Genomic DNA, 27,400 nt, shown 5'->3' on the forward strand with positions numbered 1-27,400 from the left:
TGGCAACTACTGTACATCAGATTTCTGATTTAGGACAGGTACAAACCTTTGCAGCGGGATTAAACGTTTTAATGGTACCAAACCTTCTCCCTTTTTCTGAAACCATAGAATTACATAACAACATAGAAAAACACACGATAAAATATCAATTGGCAGGCTTAACTCAATCAAAAAACGTAAATAAATACACTTTCAACGAATAAATTTGATCTACGATATCTGAATGCAAATGAACAGTTAATAAAATATCAGTGAAAAAGATTCAAACAGACAAGTTCACTTATAGGTTCTCGATACCTGGTTGCAAAGTGAACGGCACAATTGATAATTATAGCTCGTTATCTAATTTTGTTTTATTATGGTCTTATCTTACATAGTGGAACGAGTTACAAAAATAGGTCATAAACAACTATATATACTAAAAGAATCATGTGGAAAGAATTGTTTTTTCTATTGGTAGTGACAACATCGTTAGTCGCATCAGTTAAGGTAGTATATCACGTAACTTCTGACTATACATTCAAAGATTGGTGTAAACATGTGACACTCTCAAATCATAAGACATCGTATTAAACATTATCATATTACAGCCGATTGCATTGAATGTGTAGGTAAAGGTGATATCTTTGGTTAGGTTGTTTGCTAGCTGAACCGTGAATTCATTATATGGTAGGATATACTATCCTCCTTTCGAAGTACTAGTCTTCACTTAAAGGAGGATAGTTTACCTAACCTTCTTATAATAATAATGACTTCATGGTTCAGCTAGCAACCAAGCTAACTAAAGATATTAACTTTACATACACACTCAATGAAATCTGCTGTAATTGGGAATTGAAATTGATCCCGTGATACTGTATATAGTTACTAAATTTGTCAAATAGGTGACTTCAATCTTTGTATTGTTGTAAAATTCATTGATGCATGTTCACAAGTCACTATGATAATTCAGTGATTGTCGTTTGTTTATGTGTTACATATTTGTTTTTCGTTAGTTTTCTCGTTTCATTTGTTTTACATAGTCATGTCGGGGCCTTTTAAAGCTTGCTATGCGGTATGGGCTTTGCTCCTACGAATAAAAGGGTGAAAATATGTTTTAAATTCACATTATTATTGTTGTTTCAGGTCCAGTGTAAACAGGATTCTCAATGTGGCTCGGATGAATGCTGTTATTATCACGAAGGGCCAATGGTTGCCAGCAAAAGGCGCCGGGCTGTTTTACCGTTTACTGGTATGGTTCAAGGTAAATGAATTATTATCTTGAACTTATACAGCAGTGTAACTAAGTTACTGTTAGTTTTGCCGAATTTGCGTGAAAAATGCAATTTCTTATTTGCAAGGTGGATTTGCGCATCCTCCTTGAATACATATTAGTGATAGTATACTTATTTTTAAATACAGTCCTCAGTTTTTCCTGCAAACTAGTAGTCATTGTAAAATGATTCTACTGTGTATAATGATTTAAAGATACTCGGTATTTTGAGATATAGAAAAGGGTTTATTCCTTGAATGCCAACATCCTTTGATCTACCGACAATTTACCTGTAAAATTATGTTGGCATTCAAGGACGGCAATGGACATTTGAGCGCATTGACAGGACATTTGAGCGAAAAAAAAAAGGACGTTTGAGCGCCAAAGTATAGGACATTTGAGCGCCTAAATTTTAGGACATTTGAGCGAAAATAAGAATAAGCGTAGGCCATTTGAGCGAAAACAAGTCTTGGATAGAGAATTGTCTTATTGGCAATCATACCACATTTTCTTACGAATATAGTTCATTAAATGAGGAGTTTACCAACAAAAAGATTAAAACATATTTTAATTGTAAAAAACAAAGCACTAAAAACAAAGCACAGTCATAAAACAGGAGTTTACCAACAAAAAGATTAAAACATCTTTTAATTGTAAACAAAGCACTAAAAACAAAGCACTGTCATAAAACATAAAACTCGGCAACGGCATTATTTACAAGTCTGTTCGGGCTTGGAACTTATATCCCAGGCTTCTGACATAAAAATCCCTCGTAATTTCCTGCTGGCAGTATTTCGAATGCAAATCCCGGAGATTCTGTTCCTTCTCCTTTTCTGTTCGGCTCTGCGGTGCATCAATGTTCAAACTCCGAATTTTTATGTAAGTCACAGATTGCAATTTGATAATAGTGTCAAGGAAAGTATAAATTGATGGATGACTGTGATAGAACTGCTCGTTATAATGGGCATGAAATGATTAATCGGGTGTGAAATAAAATAAAAAATATTTATAACTAAATCTTACTTTTTTTTCTTACTTTTAAAAAAAAATCTTAATTCGTGTAAAATTATCAGGGAAAATTTCGCTCAAATGTCCTGTCTGAAAACTCAGGTAAGGTTAATATCCCGGCGCTCAAATGTCCTATGAAGTCGGCGCTCAAATGACCCTATGTGCTTTTTTCTTTTTCGCTCAAATGTCCTATGCCCTTCAAGGAATAGGTGCAAGAAGTTATCACAACAAAAGTTAATGCTTATCAAAACAATCATACTGATTAAACAGATAGGTAAATACAGGTACCTTAATCTAGTGCATGTTTTTTAAGTTGTTAAAAATCATATTTTGCTGCTCCTGCTTAAACAAATATGGATTCTCTTAAAATGAAACTTTCAAATTTCAAGTGATCCTTCACAAAGTCAATATGTGCATATTATCAGGAAATTCAGTTTACACAACTTCTATTAAAGACGCCTTTGGACTTCGAAGGTTTTTTTCTCAATATTTCTATAGTTGTGTATGCTGTAATAACCTACCATATTACTTGATTAAATTTCTAGAAATTTTGTATCTCCTGTTAGATTACTATTTTGTTTATTTCACTTTGTTCAGGATATTTTTCTTGGTTATACAATCACAACTTTTTTTTGGTAAATGATTCGTAAAATAACATTCAATTTGTTTAGTTGTTTGTTATGCTCATGACTCCTCTGAATTCTTGTTACCATATTTCATGAATTGTCTTGAAACTTTTGTAGAGTTTCCAGTTTAGAAGTTATCAAATTAACTTAATTTTTTTAAATTTAATAAATTGTACAAATGAAATCTTCATATAGTTTATATTAACTAATAAAATATTTAAATTGATATGGAACTAAACAAATCTCTTATATCCTTTATTTAGTTTGAAATAATTGTATTAAAATAAAACTAAGATTTCATTATTTTTTTAATATTTCTTATGTTATTAACATAATCATTGCAAACATATATCTTTTATAAAAAGTAATAAACATTTTAATTTTCTTTATTTCTTTAAAATTCATAATAATTTTACCCCTAAAATCTGATATTTTTTTCTTGTGATAAAATGTTGCATTTCTATAAAGATCATTAATTATTTTTAAAGTCATAAGAAACCTCAAATTAAAAAAATATGCATATGTTTTTTATAACTAAATGGATAGTTTTCATTATACAACTTATGTACATATTATACTTTTTTTCTGAGGAAAATTCTTTAATTTGTCCACATTAAGAAGAAGCCGTAAACTTATTATAAATTGCGTGCTTCCAGCAAGCAATTCGCCGACATTTTTTCCGTATGCATAGTGACCCGAGCGTAACCCTCCTCGTAAAAATCCGGTGACCCCAATACGCATGGATCTGTCATTGAAATAAACAAATATCTGATTATACATGTTAAACACGTGCTCAATGCCCATGCTTTTTGTGATTTGTTTACTATAAGGTGACAATCGGTAAAACTCGGTTTCAAAACACGGTATTTAATGAGCAGCCATATTTGTTAAATCATAACAGAGAGAAAAAAAAATTGACGATTATATGATATATTTGCGAAAATAATGATAAAATCGTACACAGATGACTAAGTTTATAATGTATACATGCATTGGTTCAAGAATTGGACAAACATTATTTTTCACCACTCACTCGTTTCATATAACTTTAAATACTTATAAAAACACCTATTGTTATTTCATAAACATCTATTGAAATATTTTTGTTGGCATTCAAGGAATAGGTAACATATAAAATGTTGGCATTCGAGGAAGACACCAGAAAAAGGAATATTGAATAGTGTGATTGATTTGTAGTCAAACCATTTTGTTTATACAAGAAACAGGTTTATTCTGCAGTTACCTAATTATTGTACAAAAAAGTTGTATTAAAAATCTTTATTTTGGTTGGCTGACAAGAGTTGCGAGAATGTTCAAAATCAAGTTTTATCTACGTATATATTACAAACGCTATGACGTTACGTGCTATCCGTGACATACTTAAAACAATGCATTATAAATATAAAACAATCGAAAAGCTTCACATGTAAAAATGTAATTTGGCGCACAATTTTAAAAGAGGCATTCAATTCTGAAGTAGAGTTGGGAAAGACTTAAAATTGTAGTTTTTTCATGCAATTTTTATGATGATAGACTTCAACAAGTCTATTTCCAGAAATCATAATCCTGACCTGACTAATATTATTCAAGTGGAAATATGAGGTGTTACAAATGTAAAGATATTTTGAGAACTGAAGATGCATCATTTTCATATTAAAGCATCAAGTGTTACTTGAAGTATAAAAGATATACGTACATTGTTTGGAAATATTACATAAAAATGTTTTCACAACGAACAATAGGAAAATTCCGGAAGGCCTCGTGTGTCATTTTTGTACAGCACGTACAAATAATCATTTAACATTTCCGGAATATAAATACTTTTGTTTGTCTTTGCCAAAAAAGCAATATATAAAAAAATAAATTTCTTTTGTTTTATATATGTCAGATGTTGCATTATTGTTAAGGGCTCTAAATTATATCTTTTGTTTCTATCATACATGCATTGCTCATTTAATCAAAATCTGATGAAAAACAAATGTAATCTATACATTTTCGAGATAAATCTTTTTTCAGGCGGCTGGTGTGAAAAATACAAGACTCGAGGAGAATACTGTGATACTATTGAAATGATGAATGGTCATTGCGAATGTGCTCCTGGATTGAAGTGTACATTTATTTCAGACCAACATGTTACTCCACAACCAATAGTGCAAAAACGAGGACCAGTCTTTGGGGGACATTACGAATGTCAAACGTAACTGAAATACTAATAAATATTTAAGTTAAGACCAGTTTGTTATTTAACTATAGTTCGATGTGATTGGTTATCAATTTCCGTTAAAGCTGATGACTCGATTAGGTTATGATTAAGTCTTTAGGGGCCTGTTGAAAAATAAAGGGCCTATCTACATGCTCTGATTTTTTTATGGCTGTCCAAATTTACCGATCTTTATCCTGGTTGAACTATTTAAAATATCTACGGCTTTTGCTCAGGTGAACCGTTATTTCATTTGCAAGCATACAACATCTCCTTTTTTATATTATATGTGTTCCAGACCATATGAGTATTTGTACCGTACGCGTTCGGTCCGGACCGTATACGTATACTCATACGGTCGACCATACGTGTACGGTCGGATCGTATGGGTATACGCGTACGGTCCAGTACGAGCTGACCATACATATTATTTGATCATATGGGTTTAATTAAAACAATCTTTATTTTTTACAAATAGTTATTGATAGTTTATTACAATTAGATAGATAAAATGAACAAACGAACAATTGAAATTAGGTAATGTGTTTAATTGTATATCTGAATCCTATTTTGGTACTCTTGCCCAAGGTGACACAATTCAAGTTACGTAATATTTTTAGCCTTTTCATGTATGCAGTTCATGAACATGTATGTTCTTTTGCATTTGTTTTTTTGTTGCTAAACATGCTTAATACAAGAGATTAACAGATTCAATTACCGTAATTTAAAAAAAAAAGTTAAAATATAACATTGGTTTCAATTACAATTGAACTTTTTTATATTAATTTGATAGTTAAGTTATGTTGATCTGCTATATGCATTTGTATCTAATAAACTTGACCAACTTTTTAATATTAGTCAGACCGTACGCGTACGGTCCAAATACTCAGACGCTCTGGAACATATGTGTTATACTTTACGCTACCTTTGAATTTATCGAATCAGTCCGTCCTTCTACCTTTAAGGTAAATTAACTGTATACCACCATATTGGATTGTAAAATAGTTAACTTTTACAAAAAATCTTCTTCTCTGAAACTGCTGGGCCAAATTAATCCAAACTTGGCCATAATCATCATTTGGGTATCTAGTTTAAAAATTGTGTGGCTTGACCCCGCCAACCAACAAGATGGCCGCCACGGCTAAAAATAGAACATAGGGGTAAAATGCAGTTTTTGGCTAATAACTCAAAAACCAAAGCATTTAGAGCAAATCTGACATGGGGTAAAAATATTCATCAGGTCAAGATAAATCTGCCCTGAAATTTTCAGATGAATCAGACAACCTTTGTTGGGTTGCTGCCCCTAAATTGGTAATTTTAAGGACATTTTGCTGTTTTTGGTTATTATCTTGAATATTATTATAGATAGAGATAAACTGTAAACAGCAATAATGTTCAGCAAGGTAAGATCTACAAATAAGTTAACATGACCGAAATGGTCAAATGACCCCTTTAGGAGTTATTGCCCTTTATAGTCAATTTTAACCATTTTTTGTAGATCTTAGTAATCTTTTACAAAAATCTTCTCCTCTGAAACAACTTGGCCAAATTAAACCAAACTTGGCCACAACTATTATTGGGGTATTGAGTTTTAAAAATGTGTGGCGTGACCCGGCCAACCACCCAAGATGGCCGCCACAACTAAAAATAGAACATAGGGGTAAAATGCAGTTTTTGGCTTATAACTCAAAAACCAAAGCATTTAGCGCAAATCTGACAGAGTAAACATTATTCATCAGGTCAAGATCTATCTGCCCTGAATTTTTCAGGTGAATCGGACAACCTGTTGTTGGGTTGCTGCCCCTGAATTGGCAATTTCAAGGAAATTTTGCTGTTTTTGGTTATTATCTTGAATATTATTATAGATAGAGATAAACTGTAAACAGCAATAATGTTCAGCAAAGTAAGATCTACTAATAAGTTAACATGACCGAAATGGTCAGTTGACCCCTTTACGAATTATTGCCCTTTATAGTCAATTTTTAACAATTTTTTGTAAATCTTAGTTATCTTTTACAAAAATCGTCTCCTCTGATACTACGTGGCCAAATTAAACCAAATTTGACCACAATCATCTGGGGGTATTTAGTTTGAAAAATGAGTGGCGTGACCCGGTCAACTAACCATGATGGCCGCCACGGTTAAAAATAGAACATAGGGGTAAAATTCAGTTATTGGCTTATAACTCAAAAACCAAAGCATTTAAAGCAAATCTGACATGAGGTAAAATTGTTTATTAAGCAAAAATATATCTGCCCTGAAATTTTCAGATGAATCAGACAACCTGTTATTGGGTTGCTGCCCCTGAACTGGTAATTTTAAGGAAATTTTGCTGTTTTCGGTTATTATCTTGAATATTATTATAGATAGAGATAAACTTTAAAATACAATAAATGTTGGCAAAGTAAGATCTATAAATAAGTCAGTATGACCGAAATTGTCAGTTGACCCCTTTAAGAGTTATTGCCCCTTACAGTCAAATTATAACCATTTTTTCGTAAATCTTAGTAATCTTTTACAAAAATCTTGAGGTAAAATTGTTTATTAAGCAAAAATATATCTGCCCTGAAATTTTCAGATGAATCAGACAACCTGTTATTGGGTTGCTGCCCCTGAACTGGTAATTTTAAGGAAATTTTGCTGTTTTCGGTTATTATCTTGAATATTATTATAGATAGAGATAAACTTTAAAATACAATAAATGTTGGCAAAGTAAGATCTATAAATAAGTCAGCATGACCGAAATTGTCAGTTGACCCCTTTAAGAGTTATTGTCCCTTATAGTCAAATTATAACCATTTTTTCGTAAATCTTAGTAATCTTTTACAAAAATCTTCTCTGAAACTACTGGTCATGGGCCAAGTTAATTATAGATAGCCATAAGAGATAATTGTAAGCAGCTAGAATGTTCAGTAAAGTAAGATGAACAAACACATCACCATCACCAAAACACAATTTTGTCATGAATCCATCTACGTCCTTTGTTTAATATTCACAAAAACCTAGGTGAGCGACACAGGCTCTTTAGAGCCTCTAGTTTTAACTTGTTATAAATTAAGGTGAAAGCAAACTTTCATAAAATTGAGAATGGAAATGGGGAATGTGTCAAAGAGACAACAACCCGACCAAAATAAAAAAATACAACAGCAGATATATTCTTTTCAATAGTTAAAATTGTATACATAAAATATTTTCCACCGGACAGTGGGCAAACATTAATCAATTTCAATACAACTGTAGTATATGTTATAGCGATGAAATCATCGATTATAAAGTAAATGTACATTTAAATTATATGTTGTACATATGATCTTCTAGTAGAATGTTAACCTCAGAGGATTATTTTGTCCCCACGACAACAATTCTGGGTGGATGAGCATAATTTTTATTCATTTAATTTCACCCGCAGTCAGACATAGACAGTGTATTTACCAACTAGTTTTATATATGTAGATCTGTTGTACATAGATGCGCGTGTTACCCCAAAATTAGACTAGGGTATATAAATATGGTTATTCCTTGGTTTTCTTCAAACCGGTAGTAAAACCCTTTCCGAAGTAGGATGTCCATTTGGTCAAGTGAAATGTTTCGCTCAGAAAATGGACGTTATATTTAATTTCGTTTAGAGAGAACGACACAATTTCTGCACGTCACAACCAAATTCATCAAATATTGCAGAGGTTCATATTAGGTCTCATTGGGGTCTAGCGTGAAGCGTGATTTACGATTTTTTGTAAGCGTGACAGGTGAAAGTCAAATTAGTGTGCCGTAAAAAGGAAAATGAAGTCTAGCGGGACAAGAGAAATTACATAACAATGAAAATTGCTTACGTACATAGTGTAAGCGGGATACGGGAATCTGACAAAACAGTAAGCGGAATCTGGGATCAGAACCCCCCAATGAGACCCCTTCATATGTGGCCTGTTTAAATCTGTTCTTATCTAATATCCCCTAATTTTTTACTTGCATTCCAATTTTCCGGCCGATCATCTGGGAGGACTCTCTACTGCGGCATACCTATTATATCAATTTTAAATTTGTTTTCGTCCTTAAAATGCATGCAATATTTGTAACTGGACATAAATTAACGACAACAAATCATCAATTTATTGATGCTGGTTATTTTTTCACGGTTTTTGTTTGCTTCTGTCCATCGATAAAGTAGAAAATTTCCATTTAATACAAAATATTTTAGAAACTTTAAATAATGCACGAGAACAGTGTTTTTGCACAATTTCTACTATCTGGCCAGTTTTTAGATATAATTTGTGGAATTTTTTCTTGATACATGTACGATACATGGTTTATCTATTCACTCCACCTGAAAGTTTAGTTGTAATTACCTTTGTAAATTAAAGATGGTTTTGTGGACAGAGCTTTTATATTCTTGATATTTATTTAGAAATTTCTATAGACTTTTCAATCGTACTTCATTTAAGACAAAAATATGTAATACATTCACTGAGGAGCTGCAGTGTGGTATATTTTAAAATTTTCATTCTTCAAAATGCTACCGTCGAAAGGAAGTAAACTAAATAAAACATCAAATAAACACGTTGTTGTTGATCTGTCTCGTTAAATATTTACACCGAAATCTTTCTGTTTTGTGGCAAAAGTATCATAGCTCGTTTTTTTTTTTTTATATTTAGGTTCAATGTAAACACGACACTGAATATGGAACAGATGAATGCTGTTACTATCACGAAGGGCCGATGGTAATAAGAACTAGAGGCTCTAAAGAGCCTGTGTCGCTCACCTTGGTCTATGTGAATATTAAACAAAGGACGCAGATGGATTCATGACAAAATTATGTTTCTGTGATGGTGAAGTGTTTGTACATCTTATTTTACTGAACATTCTTGCTGCTTACAATTATTTCTATCTATATTGAACTTGGCCCAGTAGTTTCAGTGGAAAATGTTAGTAAAAATTTACAAATTTCATGAAAATTGTTAAAAATTGACTATAAAGGGCAATAACTCCTAAAGGGGTCAACTGACCATTTTGGTCATGTTGATTTATTTGTAGATCTTTTTTTGCTGAACATTATTCCTGTTTACAGTTTATCTCTATCTATAATAATATTCAAGATAATAACCAAAAACAGCAAAATGTCCTTAAAATTACCAATTCAGGGGCAGCAACCCAACAACGGGTTGTCGGATTCATCTGAAAATTTCAGGACAGTTAGATCTTGCCTAGATAAACAATTTTACGACTTGTCAGATTTGGTCTAAATGCTTTGGTTTTGAGTTATAAGCCAAAAACTGCATTTGACCCCTATGTTCTATTTTTAACCGTGGTAGCCATCTTTGTTGGTTGACCAGGTCACGCCACACATTTTTTTAACTAAATACCCCCAGATGATTGTGGTCAAGTTTGGATTAATTTGGCCTGGTAGTTTCAGAGGAGAAGATTTTTGTAAAAGATAACTAAGATTACCGAAAAATGGTTAAAAATTGACTATAAAGGGCAATAACTCCTAAAGGGATCAACTAACCATTTTGGTCATGTTGACTTATTTGTAGATCTTACTTTGCTGAACATTATTGCTGTTTACAGTTTATCTCTATCTATAATAATATTCAAGAAAATAACCAAAAACAGCCAAATTTCCCTAAAATTACCAATTCAGGGGCAGTAACCCAACAACGGGTTGTCCGATTCATCTGAAAATTTCAGGACAGATAGATCTTGACCAGATTAACAATTTTACCCCACTTCAGATTTGCTCTAAATGCTTTGGTTTTTGAGTTATAAGCCCAAAACTGCATTTTACCCCTGGGTTCTATTTTTAGCCATGGCGGCCATCTTGGTTGGTTTGACGGTCACGCCACACATCTTTTAAACTAGATACCCCAATGATGATTGTGTCCAAGTTTGATTTAATTTGGCCCAGTAGTTTTGGAGGAGAAGATTTTTGTAAAAGTTAACGACGACGACGACGACGACGACGGACGACGGACGACGGACGCCAAGTGATGAGAAAAGCTCACTTGGCCCTTCGGGCCAGGTGAGCTAAAAATGCAGACTTTTCCTGTAATGGTTCAAGCAGGGATTATAGAAACTCCCTGGTTCAAGGTAACGTATTTTCAAAGGCAAGGGTTTGATGAACTCTTTCAATTTTAACACAAAAGTCTTCATTTCGAAATAGCATTCATGTTGTCGTTTTGATGGTTTTTGAATACATGTAATAATAAACCTTTCATAGATACCACGATTAAAATTGTGTGCGGCAGATGCCCGTTTCGTGTTTAAAAACCTGTCACTATATCACTGAGATAGAAATCCTACGTTTTACTGAAAAGTTAAGAGAGGGAAAAACAAAGCATAAACGGAAACAATGAGGTACGAATTCCTAAATGGTCATCATATCTCATTTTGACTTAAATTTGGTATTAGCGATCATGTCATTGTTTTGCTTTTAATTGAAGAAAATTTTTAAAGGTAATGTTTCCATATATACTGAGATAGCTTGTGGGAAGAAAGGCGATTTTTTTAAGATGTATTCCATCTTCAGTATAAAGTAATTGTGCATGGCCCTCTATTAATTGCTAAGACAAACTTGACATTGAACGGTTTTTGTGTGTGGTCTGGTACCGCCCTTTTAAAGTTTATGCTTAAGATTGATTTTAGAACCAATTCTATTTACCATGATTTTTACGTGTGAATATCTTGAATGCCTAAAGATGTTTGAAATGTAATGGGACCCAATAAATATTTATATTTTGTTGTATGTTTTATGATTGCCAATGAGACGTCTTTCAACCGGAATCCAAATGAAGTGAATATTAGCAAGTATAGGTCAGCAAAACGACTTCTGTATTGAACAGATTGTAAGGTACACATACGTATAGATTAGTCAGCTATGTTATTTGGCCCTGAAATATAAAATACAGAGAAAAAAATAAAAAAAAGAAAATGTGGTATTATTGCTAATGAGACAAGTCTCCACCAGAAACCAAAAGACACAAATTGGCACTCATACCACTTCTTCCTATGTCTATTCACTTAAAAAAAGCGTGTGCTAATTACGCTGCAGCAGGCTTCATACTTACACTCTAAAGATTTCTTGGGAAATTCTGTATGGTACGCATATAAATGTATAGCATGGAATTATCTATACACGAGGCATTGAATTTAACGTCTCTTTTTTAACGGGCGGGGGCTGCGTATTCATACATCCTGCACAGCTGAACTAACTCAGTTTTTCCGATATGGTGTTTACTAAATGCCCTATATTTGCAAATATTTTTCATTTGTTAATTGATTAGCTGTAACTTAGGCCCATTTATCATCTATGCAGTTTCTCTTACTATTTCACAATATTTAAAAAATTGTATTTAGGGATAGTTTATACGTGACTACAAATATCTATCTAGGGGAGAGGTCATCATCCTTATCAGTTCTAGAACTAGATGAATAAATCCTTCAGATAAGAAAATTAAAGATTTATCGGTTGAAACAAATTCGTCAAACATTAGTTACATTATGTGGAAGGAATTTATATTATTGTCAGTTATTGCTGTTACTTATACTTCGTCATTAAAGGTAAATAAAAATATCTGTATCTTGAATCAAAACATTAGATGACATATTCAACATCTATGAACTCTCAATTTTCCTTTTAAATTTACTGGTTTTACATTTGGGCGATGCACATATTCACACTTCATTTCTAATAGCTTACTAGTAGTATAAAAATTAAATGCCTAAAATATTTCCTCTGGACTTACAGCAAACGTGAAACAATCTCATAACAACTACTATTTTATTATGGTGAGTAAGTTATTGATAGGGAAATAATGGAAGTTCCATTTAAATTATTCATTGTGTATCTGATCTTCAACAATTGAAGAACCTCTGATTATTTCTTTCACGTGACAAAAAAAAATCGGTAAAGGTGGGCAAATACATATTTTTAGTCCCTCCGCCAATCTGGAAAAAATATAAATAATTTATCCACCAAACTATTCATACAGTTTTCGAAGTTCAGTTTCAGCTTTTATTTTGTAAATCAGTTGTACATGAAAGAGAATATAACCCCAAATTGAACTTGGGTATATGAGTATGGTCATTCTTGGTCTTTTTCAACCCGTCAGTTTAGTCTTGACGGATGCATTCATTGGCACGTCCGCTCAATAAGATGCGTTAAATTTAACGCCTCGTTTAGGAATTTAAAAACTCTAGCAACAAATATTTGAGAGGTCTGGATGTGGCCTGTTAAATATCTGTCCTTATCTATTATACTTTTTTTGTTGGTTTTTTTGCATTTCAAATATTCTGCTGATTATCCTGAGCAACCATAATTACCAGCCTATTGTAATAATTGGTTTTCTTTTCCGTACTGAACATGCATGACATATTTGAAACTGAACATAAAGCAATGACCTATCTATGTATTTTATTCATTTTTGATTTTTTTTGTCCTGTACCTGTACTAAATACTTATCACTGGTCATACGGTTACGAAATTCAATAAAAAAAATTATACTATACATTTATAAGAATATGCTGTGTAATTGCCAATGGGACAATTCTTCATAAGAGACAAATAAAGGCAACAGTAGTATACCGCTGTTCAAAACTCATAAATCCATGGACAAAAAACAAAACGGGGTAACAAACCAAAACCGAGCGAAACGCATTAAATATAAGAGGAGAACAACGACACAACACCGAAACGCAACACACACAGAAACGGACCAAGCATCAGACAAAACACCACGAGAATAACAAATATAACAAAATAGACCAAACAGTTAACAACTATAGATCAACATACGGCCTTCAACAATGCGACCGGTCATACCCTTTAGTCATTTTTGGGCCCGGTATAGCTTGCTGTTTCGTGTGAGCCAATGCTCCGTGTTGAAGACCGCGATTCATCCTGTAATGGTTTACTTTTACAGATTGTGACTTGTATGAGAGAGTTGTCTCATTGGCACTCATACCACATCTTCTTATATCTACTTGAAAATAAGCATAATAACATGATTGAGGTTTTAAGGGGCACATTGTTTATTAAATAACCAGTTGTTCAAAAGTTTTGGAGAAATTTCCCATATAGGATACATGTTATGTATGTCAAACTCACCTTGAAATTAAGCTGTAGTTACTTTGTAATTTGCATGAAAATTGTACTAATATGACAACTGTAGAGTTGTGATATTCCTTTTAGTTATTTCCGAATTTGTATAGCATTGTTTACCCCATTTACATGTTGTTTTTTTTTTAAATCATCATTCTTATCATGACGTGCTTTATTCGCTTTATGAATAAACCCATGGTCTAAATCCAATTAAATGTGTTTGCACATGCGTATATTGACTACTACAGAAAAATGAGTTTTATCAAATTGGCATGCATTTAATATAGTTGATTAACTCTAAATATTTCCAACCTCTTAAATGATGCACATGTTGTTACTAATTCATTTATTATGACTGTAACGTGTTGCACTTCGAAACTGACATATTTGACCTAGATACGACAACCGTTCATGTGGGCTGTTCAAAACTCCACCTCTAAATATTCGCATTGATAGTCGTTTGCTTGTTTACAAACAAAAAAGGGAGGTTCATGGAAGAGCATATACAAACGTTCTACACCTATACACATCGAACATAGAAACTAACTTAATTGTCCCAATTAGAATCGAAATAGTTGATGCAAGCTATAGTTCATTTTAGTTTCAACATGGGTAGGCATTATATTCGTGTTATTTTAGCCCTCACTTTCGCTCGGGCAAAAATAATCACGAATATAATGCCTACCAATGTGAAAACTACAATAAAGTATAGCTTGCATCAATTATTTCTTATACACTGAAATTCTGCATTGTGGAACATTTAAAAAAAAATTCTACAAAATTGCCACCATTTGTCAAATGCAACTAAAAACTTTTAAAAATAAATAAACCCACAAGTGAAAGCTTCCAGGCAAAATCTGATACTCTACGGGATGGAAAGACATTAACTAGGTTTGGATTATTCTAACCAATCAATAAAATTTGATTATTCACGTCTCGTAATATCTTTCAATCAGGTAGTCAGAAGCATGCATTGCACTGACTGTCCATCGTTCAATTCTTCATAACGTCTCCATCGGAGACGTTAATCACAAACATTTTATTGTTCTATGCCATTTTTAAGGTAGTTGTCTCTTTGAAGATTAAACCAATATCGTCTAGGTGTTTTGTTTGAATATTATCCTACTAAGATCGTTTATTTTATATGTAGGTTCAATGTACACATGACTCGGAATGCGGAACAGATGAATGTTGCTACTATCACGAAGGGCCGATGGTAATGAGTAAAAGACAGACTTTTGTCCCTATTCCTGTAATGGCTCATCAAGGTAACATTTTATTTAAAGGCACACATTTTCTTTTTGAAAGGGACTGCTGTAATTGGTTCGTTTTAAACAAAAACGTCTTCTTAACTCTTAATAGATACCAGGATTAAAATGTTATACGGTAAGCGCGTGTCTTCTTAATCCATTTTTTGATTGAACACCCTTATAGTATTTCAAAAAAACAAAAGCAAAATTGACCATAGCAAATGAACTGGTGTACGAAAAGACAGAGAGAAAAAATACAGTTTAATAAAAAAAAAGTAATGTTTATATTTCTGAATTTCGAATCATATCTGACTTAAATTTGGTGTAAGCGGCTGTTTTATTCGTGTCCTGGAAATTGAAGAATGTTAACGATTAACTGAAGGTGATGTAATATATATCGTGTGAATAATTTTTGTTGTTGTTTTTATAGCACTCCTAATTTCCATTGAGGTCATGTATTTACATGTGTATTTATCATGTTTATTGTTTACGCACAAATGTATGTCAAAAGTAATGTACAGTATTCCCTTTCAACAACCGGATGAGTCATTCCTTTGTTTGATTTGATAAATACTTCCTGAAGTTTGTTTAAAATTCACATTGATCTAATACATCCGATTGGATTGTTTTTTTGTGTTAGTCGAAATTGCAGTTTCCGTTTGATATTCTAATATTTAAAGTTGTAATTTTTAACCTACTTTAACTACGAACATTATCAAAAGAGCCTTACAATATAATTTGCCTAGAAAAAAGTATACACCGAATGTAAAATGATGACAAATAAAGCAACTATCATTCAGAATCAAACTTTGTTTTAGGTGGATGGTGTGAAAAGTATCAACCACAAGGTGAATATTGTAGCGGCATAGCTAAAATGAATGGGCATTGTGGATGTGCTCCTGGACTAAAATGCAAATGGATTCCGGATCCAACCGTATCTATCTTACTACAACCTGTCATCCATGCAAGAAGTATGCAAATTGGTGGACATTCAGAGTGTCAACCTTAAAATGATTAAACAAAATTGTATGCCATTGAAAGTTTTGTTTTATTGCGTTTTATTCATCTTTTTGCTTTAAATTGGAAAACGACTGATACATGAGTTGCATATGACATCCTGTGTTGCCTGAATGAAATATGTAGTTGATAGTTGTATATATTATATATGTCCGTAAGGTTGGCATGACCTTGGCAAATTGACAAATTAAAAAAACTGTACAAATCATGTTTTTGCAATTTAGACATAATAGATCTAGATCAATATCTAATTTTGTTCACTTATATTGAGACCATTTTCTTTACAAAAAAGATTGGTTTTAAAGATTTCAAAAAGATAATATGAAATATATATAAAAAATAATTGGTTTCGAAATTTCCAAAATTTGAAGTTTGAATAACAGTTTTGTTAGTTGTTAAAATCTTTTGAGGAGCTTTTGTTTACAATACTAACCAAGGCAATATTGTCAATACTAAAATTGATATTTTTGATTTTCAGATTTTATTTCTATAATTACATGACAAGAACCACTTCAACGAACACCAAACATGACATATTCCTCATAATTTGTAATACTTCGTCGAAAATATATCCAGGTGTAATGATAAGTCGTTATACTAAGGCTATTTTTTTCTTATTTTTTCTGTAGACTTAGCTTTAATTTTTTATAACCATGCATTGGCAAGCTTGATGACTCGTAATTGTTTGTCAGTAACCAAATGTACGATGATGTCCCATACGGAACCTTCTGACCTTGTTTGTTTACATTAAAATTTCAATGGCGTCAAAATCACGTGATGTCAATTCGTTATATCCAATCAAATTGCACTACTGTCAAATAGGGGATTTTTCAGTCTACGGCAATTACGTTTTTTCTTTCTGGGATATTGCTTCAAAATATTTTGCAATAGTTCTGGGTTTTATTCAACAGGAAAGATCTTTTTTTGCCATTCCTTTTGACATCAAGGGAATTTTGTATGAATATTTACCTACAGTCATGATGGTCAGAATATCGATCTTTTTATAATGAATAAAAAGAAAATTCTATGAAAAATAAATGTAAATTGTTTCTTATTAACCAACTCTATATGTCTGTTCAAAATTATGGCATGGACATCGTTTTTTCATATAGTTTTCCTTTCATTTTGGTTGGGGTTTTTTTCGCGGGAAAATCGAGAAAGAGGTAACTTAAGGAGCATGTCATTTTTAAATTCCTAAAAATACGATTTGCTTGACCTGTATTGCCTGCCACAAGATTGATGACGCTGAATGGAATGTACACAAAGCAATGGAGGCCGGAAATGGGATTTTGTGAAGTTCTAGAATGTTTTTAAATATTCGGAAGTTGGGATTGAAACGGGCATTAGAAAATTGGCATTTTTTGGCAATAATTGAGAACAACAATGAAAACTTACCTTTAGAAATGTTTTTTTATTCAAAAGTGCAGAAAAAACGTATTTTGCACTGTTTTTCTACGCCAGAAGTACCGTAGTGACATCAATGCGGAGTTTCCCCGTGTGTTAAGTTCAAACACAAATACCTAACGAACTGACAAGATGAACGATCTTAGACTACGGTAGGATATATCGGTTGTTTGCTTTCATGTAAACCTTCGATACCTTTGCAAATTCTCAAGTTTCAAGCCATCTAAATTGAATCCAACACCCCTGATAAAATGCCCAAATTTTAGTTTCCACATTGCCAAATTTGACATGTTCGCTGAAACTATTCAATTTTTATTTCTAAAGGCATATTTTTAACACCAATCTTCTCATCTTTTTTTTTCAAATATTCTATCTCATAGATTTCCTTTTATTCCAAAAAATAGTAGGTTTTTTTCATTATCAGTCTATGCAGATTTTGGCAATTTATTCACGCTTTGTAGATTGTAAATAGCATGGTAACTTTATATTATATTTTAAGAAGAAATAATATGGAAAAAGTCTACCACTTTCCCTCATATTCTTCTTAAGAAAAATTCACATCCCTAATTAACTGGGGATTTAAACAAAAAGAATACGAGTACATATGTTCATACTCTTTTGGGTCATTTTTTAGTAGCAATAAACAAAAGAACTACGTCAATTGACCATGCTTTGATATATATGCACTTTGAATTTTTACTTGATAACATGGGTGTTCGCTTTGGAGACAAGTTATTGGAATTCCAATGGGGACTAGCTGTTCACCACTTATTGCGGACCTGTTTTTTGTATTGTTATGAGTTACAATTTATGACTACAATTAGCAAAGACCTATCGGAACAACATTTGATACAACAAATTAACAATACTTTTAAATATTTGGATGATATATTGGCTCTCAATAATGACAACTTCAGTATGTATACTAAAGAAATGTCTCCTGTTGAACTTTCTTTAAATAAAGCTCATACTAAGTATGACTACTGACCTTTCCTCGATCTTGATATTTACAAATTTTAGAAGGGTTTTCGCCGATTTTATGTGCTTTCTATACAAATGTTCATCCATTTTGTAAGAATTCAATCAGTAATATTTCAAATGATAATTGAGATAAATGCAATATGTTTTCGATTTTCAGTTGAAGTTCATCGAGCCAGAGTTGTATGCCAAATTTTACTGAAATCTGCGACATAGCCCATTTACTGTTCCTTGACCTTAATACAACAATTTATGATAAAAGAGATTGTTTTTCATTTCCTATCGTTTATTATCCACTTTTAGAGGGTGACGTTTCCTTGTCACCATCTTATGGTGTTTATATATCTCAACTTGTACGATTCGCTCGTGTATGTAACAACGTATTAGATTTAAGAGAGAGAAATTTATGTTTTACTGAAAAATTATTACACCAGAGTTTTCGATATCACAAACTAGTCAAAACATTTACTAAATTTTATAATCGGTATAACGAAATAATTCGTATATATAACTCAATATGCAGACATTTTATACGTTCAGGTATTTCACATCCAATCTTTTATGGTAATATTCACAAATTAAAAAATGTCAGTATTCACCTCAAAAGCTTACAAAACCTTTCAACGGACTTATTAAGAAGGGATATAGTTACGATACTGTTGTCAGGTCATTAAAGATTGCATATTTTGGCTATAATATTGATTCACTTATAGGGTCTTTACCTCGGAACTAAACACGTTTATTTTAATAAAAGAAAAACAGTTGTTGGCATGACACGGGTTATGTTCTTGCCCATATATTTTTTTGTGTTTGTGTCTGATATTCATATGATGGAGACATACTATTTCAATCAGTTTAATTGAGGCATGGAGCTGGCTTGTCAGTTAACTGCTAGTAGTCTGTTGTTATTTATGTATTATTGTCGTTTTATTTATTCTTCTGACATCGAACTCGGACTTCTCTTGAACTGAATTTTGATGTGCGTACTGTATGCTTTTACTTTTCTACATTGGCTAGAGTTGTAAGGGGAGGGTTGATATCTCATAAACATGTTTAACCCCACCGCAATTTTGCCCCTGTCCTAAGTCAGGAGCCTCTGACCTTTGTTAGTCTTATATGATTTTTAATTTTAGTTTCTTGTGTATAATTCGGAGTTTAGTATGACGTCCATGGTCACTATACTAGTATACATATTTTTAAGGGGTCAGCTGAAGGACGCCTACGGGTGCGGGAGTTTCTCGCTACATTGAAGACTAATTGGTGGCCGTGGGCTGTTGTCTGCTCTAAGGTCGGGTTGTTGTCGCGTTGACTCATTCCCGATTCCCTTTCTCAATTTTACAATCTGGAAAAGTATTATACAATTCTATCAGTCTCAGGAAATATATACAAAAGATTCATTTTAATATGAAATAAATCTGTCAAACTTAGTTTTGGGTCAACCGATGGTTCATGAAATTACCTATTAGAACAAATGTTTGGTATTTGCTATACCAATCAGCAGACATTTTTTGCATTATATATGATAGATTAGATATGATCTGGGCCCTCACATGTACACAACATATACTTCATCTGTGAAAGGTAAATAATTGCTGTCCATCACTCAACTGAATTTTAACAAATATTGTATGCACTGTTTAAGATGCCTTAATAAGTCGCCAAATATATACATTTTTTTACTAAAACTGCGTTAATAATAGCCCACATTTAACTCTATAGTTTCTTATATTTTAAACCTTATAACCAAGAGGGTCGTTTTGCCCTAAAATTTAGATTGAGATAAATAAATGTGTGCTAGATCTTACGCTTATTTTTAAATGTGTGTCCATTGACAAAATGCAATTGTTGACTAAAAGTAAAACTGAATCTTTTTGAACTCTGTGGTAGATGTAAACTTTGTAATCACATTAACAGTGTAGAAGTAGCCATGGTAGTGCAGATTCAAACGTCATGTATATTTAAAGTTTAGTTAGGCCATATTTAATTTGTATAGGTAAATTGCATGCAATAACATAAGCAATGTAAGAAAATAAAATATAAGAAAAGTAGATATTTTCAAATTAGTTAAGTTAGGACATAAATTCTCTGATCGTCTTGTCAAATACTGTGGATTCATCATTATTCCTTGAATATAAAATTTCGTAATGTTTATGTGTTAGTTAAACCATAAAGTTTAATCACATTGGCAAGTATGCTGTCCTTGGCCAAACCAGGAAAACACATTTTTTTTTCAATCCACGTTAATTTAATATCCATGAAAATAACTTAATTCCCATCATTAGCTCGCATATTTAAATTGTAAAATTAGATTATTTGACTAAAAATTTTAAATTTTAAATATAACAAACTAAAATGTATATCCGAATTATAAAAAGTCAAGAATAAACAATATTCAATGCATGAGCTTCATAATATGTATCGGCATTTCGTGTATATCTTAAATTAGACGCAAATTCATTAAACATTAAGATAGCCTTCTAAGTCTGATGATGGTCATATAACCCGATATATATTCTATATATGATAAATAAAAAAAAAGAAAGAAAGATAGCAAACTCGTTTTTTCAAATTTTCTAGGTCTGTTTAATTTTCTATCATAGGTTAACAATATATGTTAATCTTTGTTTTTTGCCTGTATAACAATGAGTTTATGTCGACTGAATTCGTCATTCAAAGGATTTACCCTTGTTTCACTTTTAATGTTAACATTCTTTTCTTTTAATAATTAAACACACATAGTTCATGTGTAACCCATTACTAGCTTAGGGTTAAATTGCAAGTGAGTATTCAACTGCGATGTTTCTTAGCTTATCTTCAAGTTGACCAAATTTAACTAAAATGGCTTCTCTAAGCAAATATTTTTTTCACCTATTTACCTTCAAAACGTTTGAACAAAAAATATAGTGCCTTTCCGAACATATACCCTGTATGTGTCTGTTCCAAGTTAGATGTCTGTTAATCTGTCGTTGTCCTTTGTTCCTGTCTTTCATATTTGGTTCTCTTTCATTATTTTACACATAAATCAGGCTGTTAGTTTTCTCGTGTATTGTTTTACATTCGTTTTTTGGAGGCCTACTATATCTGACTTTGTGATATGGTTTCTATTCATTATTGAATTCTGTACCGTGTCATTTAGCTGTTTATTTGTCATACGGATTTTCTCTCAAATGAATAGATACATTTAGCTGTAATTTGAGTCCCTATTATACTTTATCTGGGTTGTTACCTTATCTTTTCTAGCGTTACTGATGGATTCCTATCTAGACAAAACGCGCGAGCAGGTATCTATAAAAAGATAATACTCTGTATGGGTACGTCGTAGTTACCAATACTCAATTTTATAATAGCAAGGAATGTATGACGATTTTGGTCAAATTAACTTATGATCATTTGTGCTATTTAATGGTTTTCTGTGTCCACTGTGGTTTGTTTTCAAGAGTATAGCCAAACATTAGTTTAAAAAAACTCTGGTATTAAGGTATTAAAGTGAGTTTGTAAGGACAGTAACTCACATACTCAAATAGTCGACTTACGTTTCAGCAATATTTGCTTCGCATCACATTAAGATGCGGAACTAGTTGTGTCAGTCGACATACACGCCACCTTGAAATAATTAACCATCACATGCATATTCTGATTATATGCTTTATGATGCAGCTGAAATACAGCAATAGCTATTTGTGTAAATGATATATAGATCTAAAGACTTTTCTCGTCTCAAGATAAGACGTCCAATGCCGGAACATTAACTATGTGTATTTCAGTGCCGATCAACAGTCATTAGTTCATGTATGTTCTATAATGTATGCATTGCAAAACAATAATTTAATATGTAAATATCAATTATAAAAGTGTGTTTATTTGCTTTGTTAATATGCATATACACGAATTATTTTTCTTAATGTGCATATGTGGATTGTTTACAAAAAAAATCATTATCTGTACTGCCAATTTAGGCACATCGCTAAAGAGTCAAACCTCATGATTAATGTCTTTTTGTAAATGTTTTAATTTTCTTCAAGTAAAGTGAACACTATTTTAAAAGCATGGTGTATAACGCAGACTCATAAAGTAAGGCCATTACATATTAATGAATATTAAAAAAATACCACATTTCTAATACTAAATCAGCAACCACATACACACATATTACCTTAAATTAGGATAGAGCAAAGCAGTTCATAGCTTTTACAAAGCTCAAACTTGAGAGTTACTTATAGATCATGTATTTGCTGGCTATTTTTTTCTATTTTTCTATTCGAACTTTCTTTTCATCTATGATAGCTGTCAATTCGATAGCAAAAATACGGTGTTTGTCATCAATTCGATTTACTTAAACTTTTGTGTATACAGCTCAGCTTCTTGTGATGTAATATGTCAATTTCGTTCTTAAGATTCAGTTTTGATTTATGGCATTACATAAAAGAAGGCGATAGATACCAGAGGGACAGTCAAACTCATAGATTGAAAATAAAGAGACAAACAGACAAATAATAAACAACACATACCCCACCAAAAACTGGGGCTGGTCTCAGGTTCTTAGGTACAAATGTAATGTGTGAATATGAAAGAACAAAATAATAATTAAAATTTATAATTTTTTTCTTTTTTACATGTAGGGATAGGGGTTACTTAAATCAGTTCATATCCAACCATATCAACATAGTCGGATCACAAATAATATTCATGTAGAGTAAATTTTAAAAGTGAAAAACTAGATACATAGACCGATTTTACCTTAAGTACTACAAACCACAAAATTAAACGTGATTTCCTGCAAGTGAGGATTGAAGTTATCTATGAAGTTGAAGGGTTAAAATGAATGTTGAGTGTTGTACTGGAATCCAGACAGGTTTTGTATCTCAGATAAGAGATAACAGTAATAGAAGAAATTCTCTTTAATTCGACTAGACTAGAAAGAAAAACATGTGGAAAGAAATATTAGCGGTGTTAGCTATTTCTTGTGCAGTTGCCACTGCTTCTAAGGTATGAAACAGGATAGTTTATGTTTTAACTTATTGGGATGTGCCTATTTTTTGTGTTGCATTTTGTCGGGTTATGTAATGTATTTCGGTTGTTTCCTATAATAAGTTAATACTCAAGTTTTATCCTGTATATCTTTTGTATAGTCACTTTATAAAATTTACTTTTTGCAAAAGTATAAATTATTCTAAATAATAAGGGTGTTCTGATACTGGCCGTTTTTGGCACAACTTTTTTGAAATTTTGGTCTTCGATGCTGTTCAACTTTGTACTTGTTTCGGCTTTCAAACTTTTGTATCTGGGCGTCACTAGTAAGTCTTGTGTGGACAAATTGCACTCTGGCGTCTTAAAATTTTAAACTCGTTGCCTTTTGTTAGCTATTATTCGTGTGTTTCCTTGTCTATTGTGTTTTCTGATTTATTTATATTGTAGTCCTGAAATGTTGTGTTGTCATTTTAATGTTATATTTCACATGGCCATAAAAGATGGAGGTTTGGCATGCCACAAAACCAGGTTCAACTTACCATTTTTTCCTTTAAAAATGTCCTGTACCAAGTTAGGAATACCATTGTTATATTATAGCTCGTTTCTGTGTGTGTTATATTTTAATGTTGTGATTCCGTTGTGTCGTTTGTTTTATCTTATTTTTGAGTGTGAATTCACATTACTATAAGACGTGTCACGGCATTTATCTACCCTAAATTAATGTATTTGGTTTTAATGTAATATTTGTTATTCTTATAGCATTTTGTCTGATGCTTAGTCCGTTTCTGTGTGTGTAACATTTTAATGTTATGTCGTTGTGTTCTCCTCTTATATTTAATGTGTTTCCCTCAGTTTTAGTTTGCTACCCCGATTTTGTTTTTTGTTCATAGATTAATGAGTTTTAAACAGCGGTATACTACTGTTGCCTTTATTTATAGTCTTATTACACCAAAAGTATACAAATGATGTGGTGTGAGTGCCAATGAGACAACTCTCCATCCAGGTAACAATTTAAAAAGTAAACCATTATAGGTTAAAGTACGGCCTTCAACACGGAGCCTTGGCACACACCGAACAACAAGCTATAAAGGGCCCCAAAATTACTACTTTAAAACCATTCAAACGGGAAAACCAACGGTCTAATCTATATAAACAAAACGAGAAACGAGAAACATGTATATATTACATAAACAAACGACAACTACTGTACATCAGATTCCTGACTTCGGACAGGTGCAAACATTTGCAGCGGGATTAAACGTTTTAATGGATCCAAACCTTCTCCCATGTATTTGCATTTTTTAATGTGTTTATACATTGACTGTTTATCGATATCATTGCGACCATAAATGTGTATATGAAGAAATGATCAATGCAAATCTCTGATTTTTCAACAACTCAACTGATTGATGCTTTAAATTGACGCTACCTTTTGTGATAAGAAGCACATGTCGTCTACTCAAGACTTATTGATGAGATTCAAACTAAAACATTTAATGACAAAACTAAATACGCAGTTGGAGATCATTACGAACCGAAAAATATAGAATATATTATTTGATTTCCATTCTGCAGGATGAATGTAGACATGATTCACAGTGCGGTTCAGATGAATGTTGTTATTACCACGAGGGTCCATTGATGGTTAGTAAGAAAAGACAGAGTATTTTCTTTCCTGTCACAGTACCGATGGTGTTTCAAGGTTAGTTTTTAAAACACAAGTTATGTTTTAAGGGCAGTTAAAAACATTGCCACTTAATCTATGACACGTGTTCTCTTTCAGAGTCAGTATTAACCGTTATCCCTTAATATATGTTCGCGTCTTACGGTAAGGTATAACCGTTACCACTCAATAAAAAAAAACCTACGCTTACTGATTGCAGAAATAATAGATTTAAGTTCACATCCCTAGCTAACCCTGATCTGAAATATATTCAAATTAATGTGTTCAATACCATCATTTTGGCATTTTAAAATATTAGTCTCCAACAGCCTTAATACGGAATATCTATGAATTACATTCAAATGTAAATTGATATAAGTCTTTTGATATTTTTGACAAATGTGATAGTTGTTGATACAGTTGATACACTTTAAGTGTTTATAATATTGTTTTACTCATTTTAATCGCATGTTGATCGATTATGATCGGAACCTATTTATAAGTAATCAATAATAAATAAGTATTAATTAAATCGCTATTTTGTGCATTTTTCCTTTGATCTGTTTTTGTGATATTTTTTTTTCATATTATGCTACTCGCTTGAGATGTTTGAGGATGTTATTTCGGGTTATGGCGCTCCGTCTTTAATAGTGAAACTGATAACTTTTTTATTCACGACTTGAGATTGTCGTTCTAACTTGACAAACCTTTTGCTGTGGATGTGAAATTTAATATTAAAATTAAACTAAAAATCTTATACGGACAGCTTATACCAAGAAATACCAACTCATTAAATTATCCTTTTAGTACTACAGCTTTTGAAAAAATCATAATACAATTTGGACTTCCACGATTGACCTTTCATTTTATTTTCGTCTCTGTTTCAGGTGGATGGTGTGAAAAATACAAGAAACAAGGTGAATACTGCAATTACTTTAGCAAGGTGAATGGTCATTGTGATTGCGGAGCCGGACTAAAGTGCACTTACATAGCAGATCCTACAATGCCACCATTCACACCATCTGGAGTCATGACAGCAGAACACAAGCGAATGGTGTTATTTGGTGGACACACTGAATGCCAACCAATACCTTGAACATAAGAATAAAAAAAATATCAATATTTTTTGTAATTATGAACCAGATCAAATTTAACGTTTACTAATACTATGGGTGCGTGTTATCAGCTTAACTAAGTGCAAGTTTAAAATTGTTGTTTGTTGCTTTAGCCAATATCATGGTTACTATGACTATTTGGATACTGGTATGATTGTTTGACTTCTTTTTTAATGTTAGCTATATCTTGTTCTTGTCAAATTTATGTTTTAATGTATTCGGACCATAATTAGCCAATATACAACAAGCAAAATAATTTGCAATTTTATCAAGGATTGTAAGTAGGGGGTAAAACAGTTCTTACTATGAACTAAAAATCCGTAAAACATTTTAGGTTAACAACAGAGCTGGGTTATAGTGCCCCCTTTTTTGTCCTCAAATGCCAAATCAGGGGTTTTTATGTGTACTATCCAGGTTAGCTTTGCACATAAAATTAAAAAAAAAATGGTACTATTGAACTGTTGTCTGCTCTTTGGTCGGGTTGTTGTCTCTTTGGCATATTCCCCATTTTCATTCTCAATATTATTAGACTAGATGATCACTGTAAAGATTGTTGCCAATCTTTAATTTAAAAACAATATCTTTGGTTTCTGGAATTAAAAAATAACTAAACAACTTTTGAAAGTATCAGAGATTATTATTATCAATAATGATAAATACAGGTAAATGAAATACAATATGTTAAAACGTTTGAATGTGTTTTTTCTTAAATGCGAAATTACCTCTTGGAATCTTTGAAGATCAGTTTAAATTCGTTTCGTTCTCCGCAAAATCCGGTTTTTATAGTTCTTAGCACGCCTTATCCTTGCGTGTAAGAATATAGTTCGC

The 27,400-nt window shown here is 32.2% G+C and overlaps 3 protein-coding genes across 3 annotated transcripts; all 3 read left to right on the top strand.

Moving 5' to 3' along the window:
• Nucleotides 1-370: 370 nt before the first annotated feature.
• On the top strand, nucleotides 371-5,115 carry LOC134727149 (uncharacterized). The gene is made up of 3 exons (XM_063591530.1): nucleotides 371-489; nucleotides 1,126-1,243; nucleotides 4,903-5,115. Exons 1-3 carry the CDS (start codon nucleotides 430-432, stop codon nucleotides 5,085-5,087), a joined length of 363 nt encoding a protein of 120 aa, XP_063447600.1. The 5' UTR covers nucleotides 371-429; the 3' UTR covers nucleotides 5,088-5,115.
• Nucleotides 5,116-12,511: 7,396 nt separating this feature from the next.
• On the top strand, nucleotides 12,512-16,467 carry LOC134727150 (uncharacterized). Its single transcript, XM_063591532.1, has 3 exons — nucleotides 12,512-12,637; nucleotides 15,328-15,445; nucleotides 16,246-16,467. The coding sequence occupies exons 1-3, from the start codon at nucleotides 12,578-12,580 to the stop codon at nucleotides 16,434-16,436; spliced, it is 369 nt and encodes a 122-aa protein (XP_063447602.1). The 5' UTR covers nucleotides 12,512-12,577; the 3' UTR covers nucleotides 16,437-16,467.
• Nucleotides 16,468-23,592: 7,125 nt separating this feature from the next.
• LOC134727151 (uncharacterized) lies at nucleotides 23,593-26,846 on the top strand. Its single transcript, XM_063591533.1, has 3 exons — nucleotides 23,593-23,812; nucleotides 25,370-25,496; nucleotides 26,345-26,846. The coding sequence occupies exons 1-3, from the start codon at nucleotides 23,753-23,755 to the stop codon at nucleotides 26,551-26,553; spliced, it is 396 nt and encodes a 131-aa protein (XP_063447603.1). The 5' UTR covers nucleotides 23,593-23,752; the 3' UTR covers nucleotides 26,554-26,846.
• Nucleotides 26,847-27,400: the final 554 nt, after the last annotated feature.

This window comes from Mytilus trossulus, chromosome 7 (assembly GCF_036588685.1).
Source record: "Mytilus trossulus isolate FHL-02 chromosome 7, PNRI_Mtr1.1.1.hap1, whole genome shotgun sequence".
Taxonomy (NCBI): domain Eukaryota; kingdom Metazoa; phylum Mollusca; class Bivalvia; order Mytilida; family Mytilidae; genus Mytilus; species Mytilus trossulus.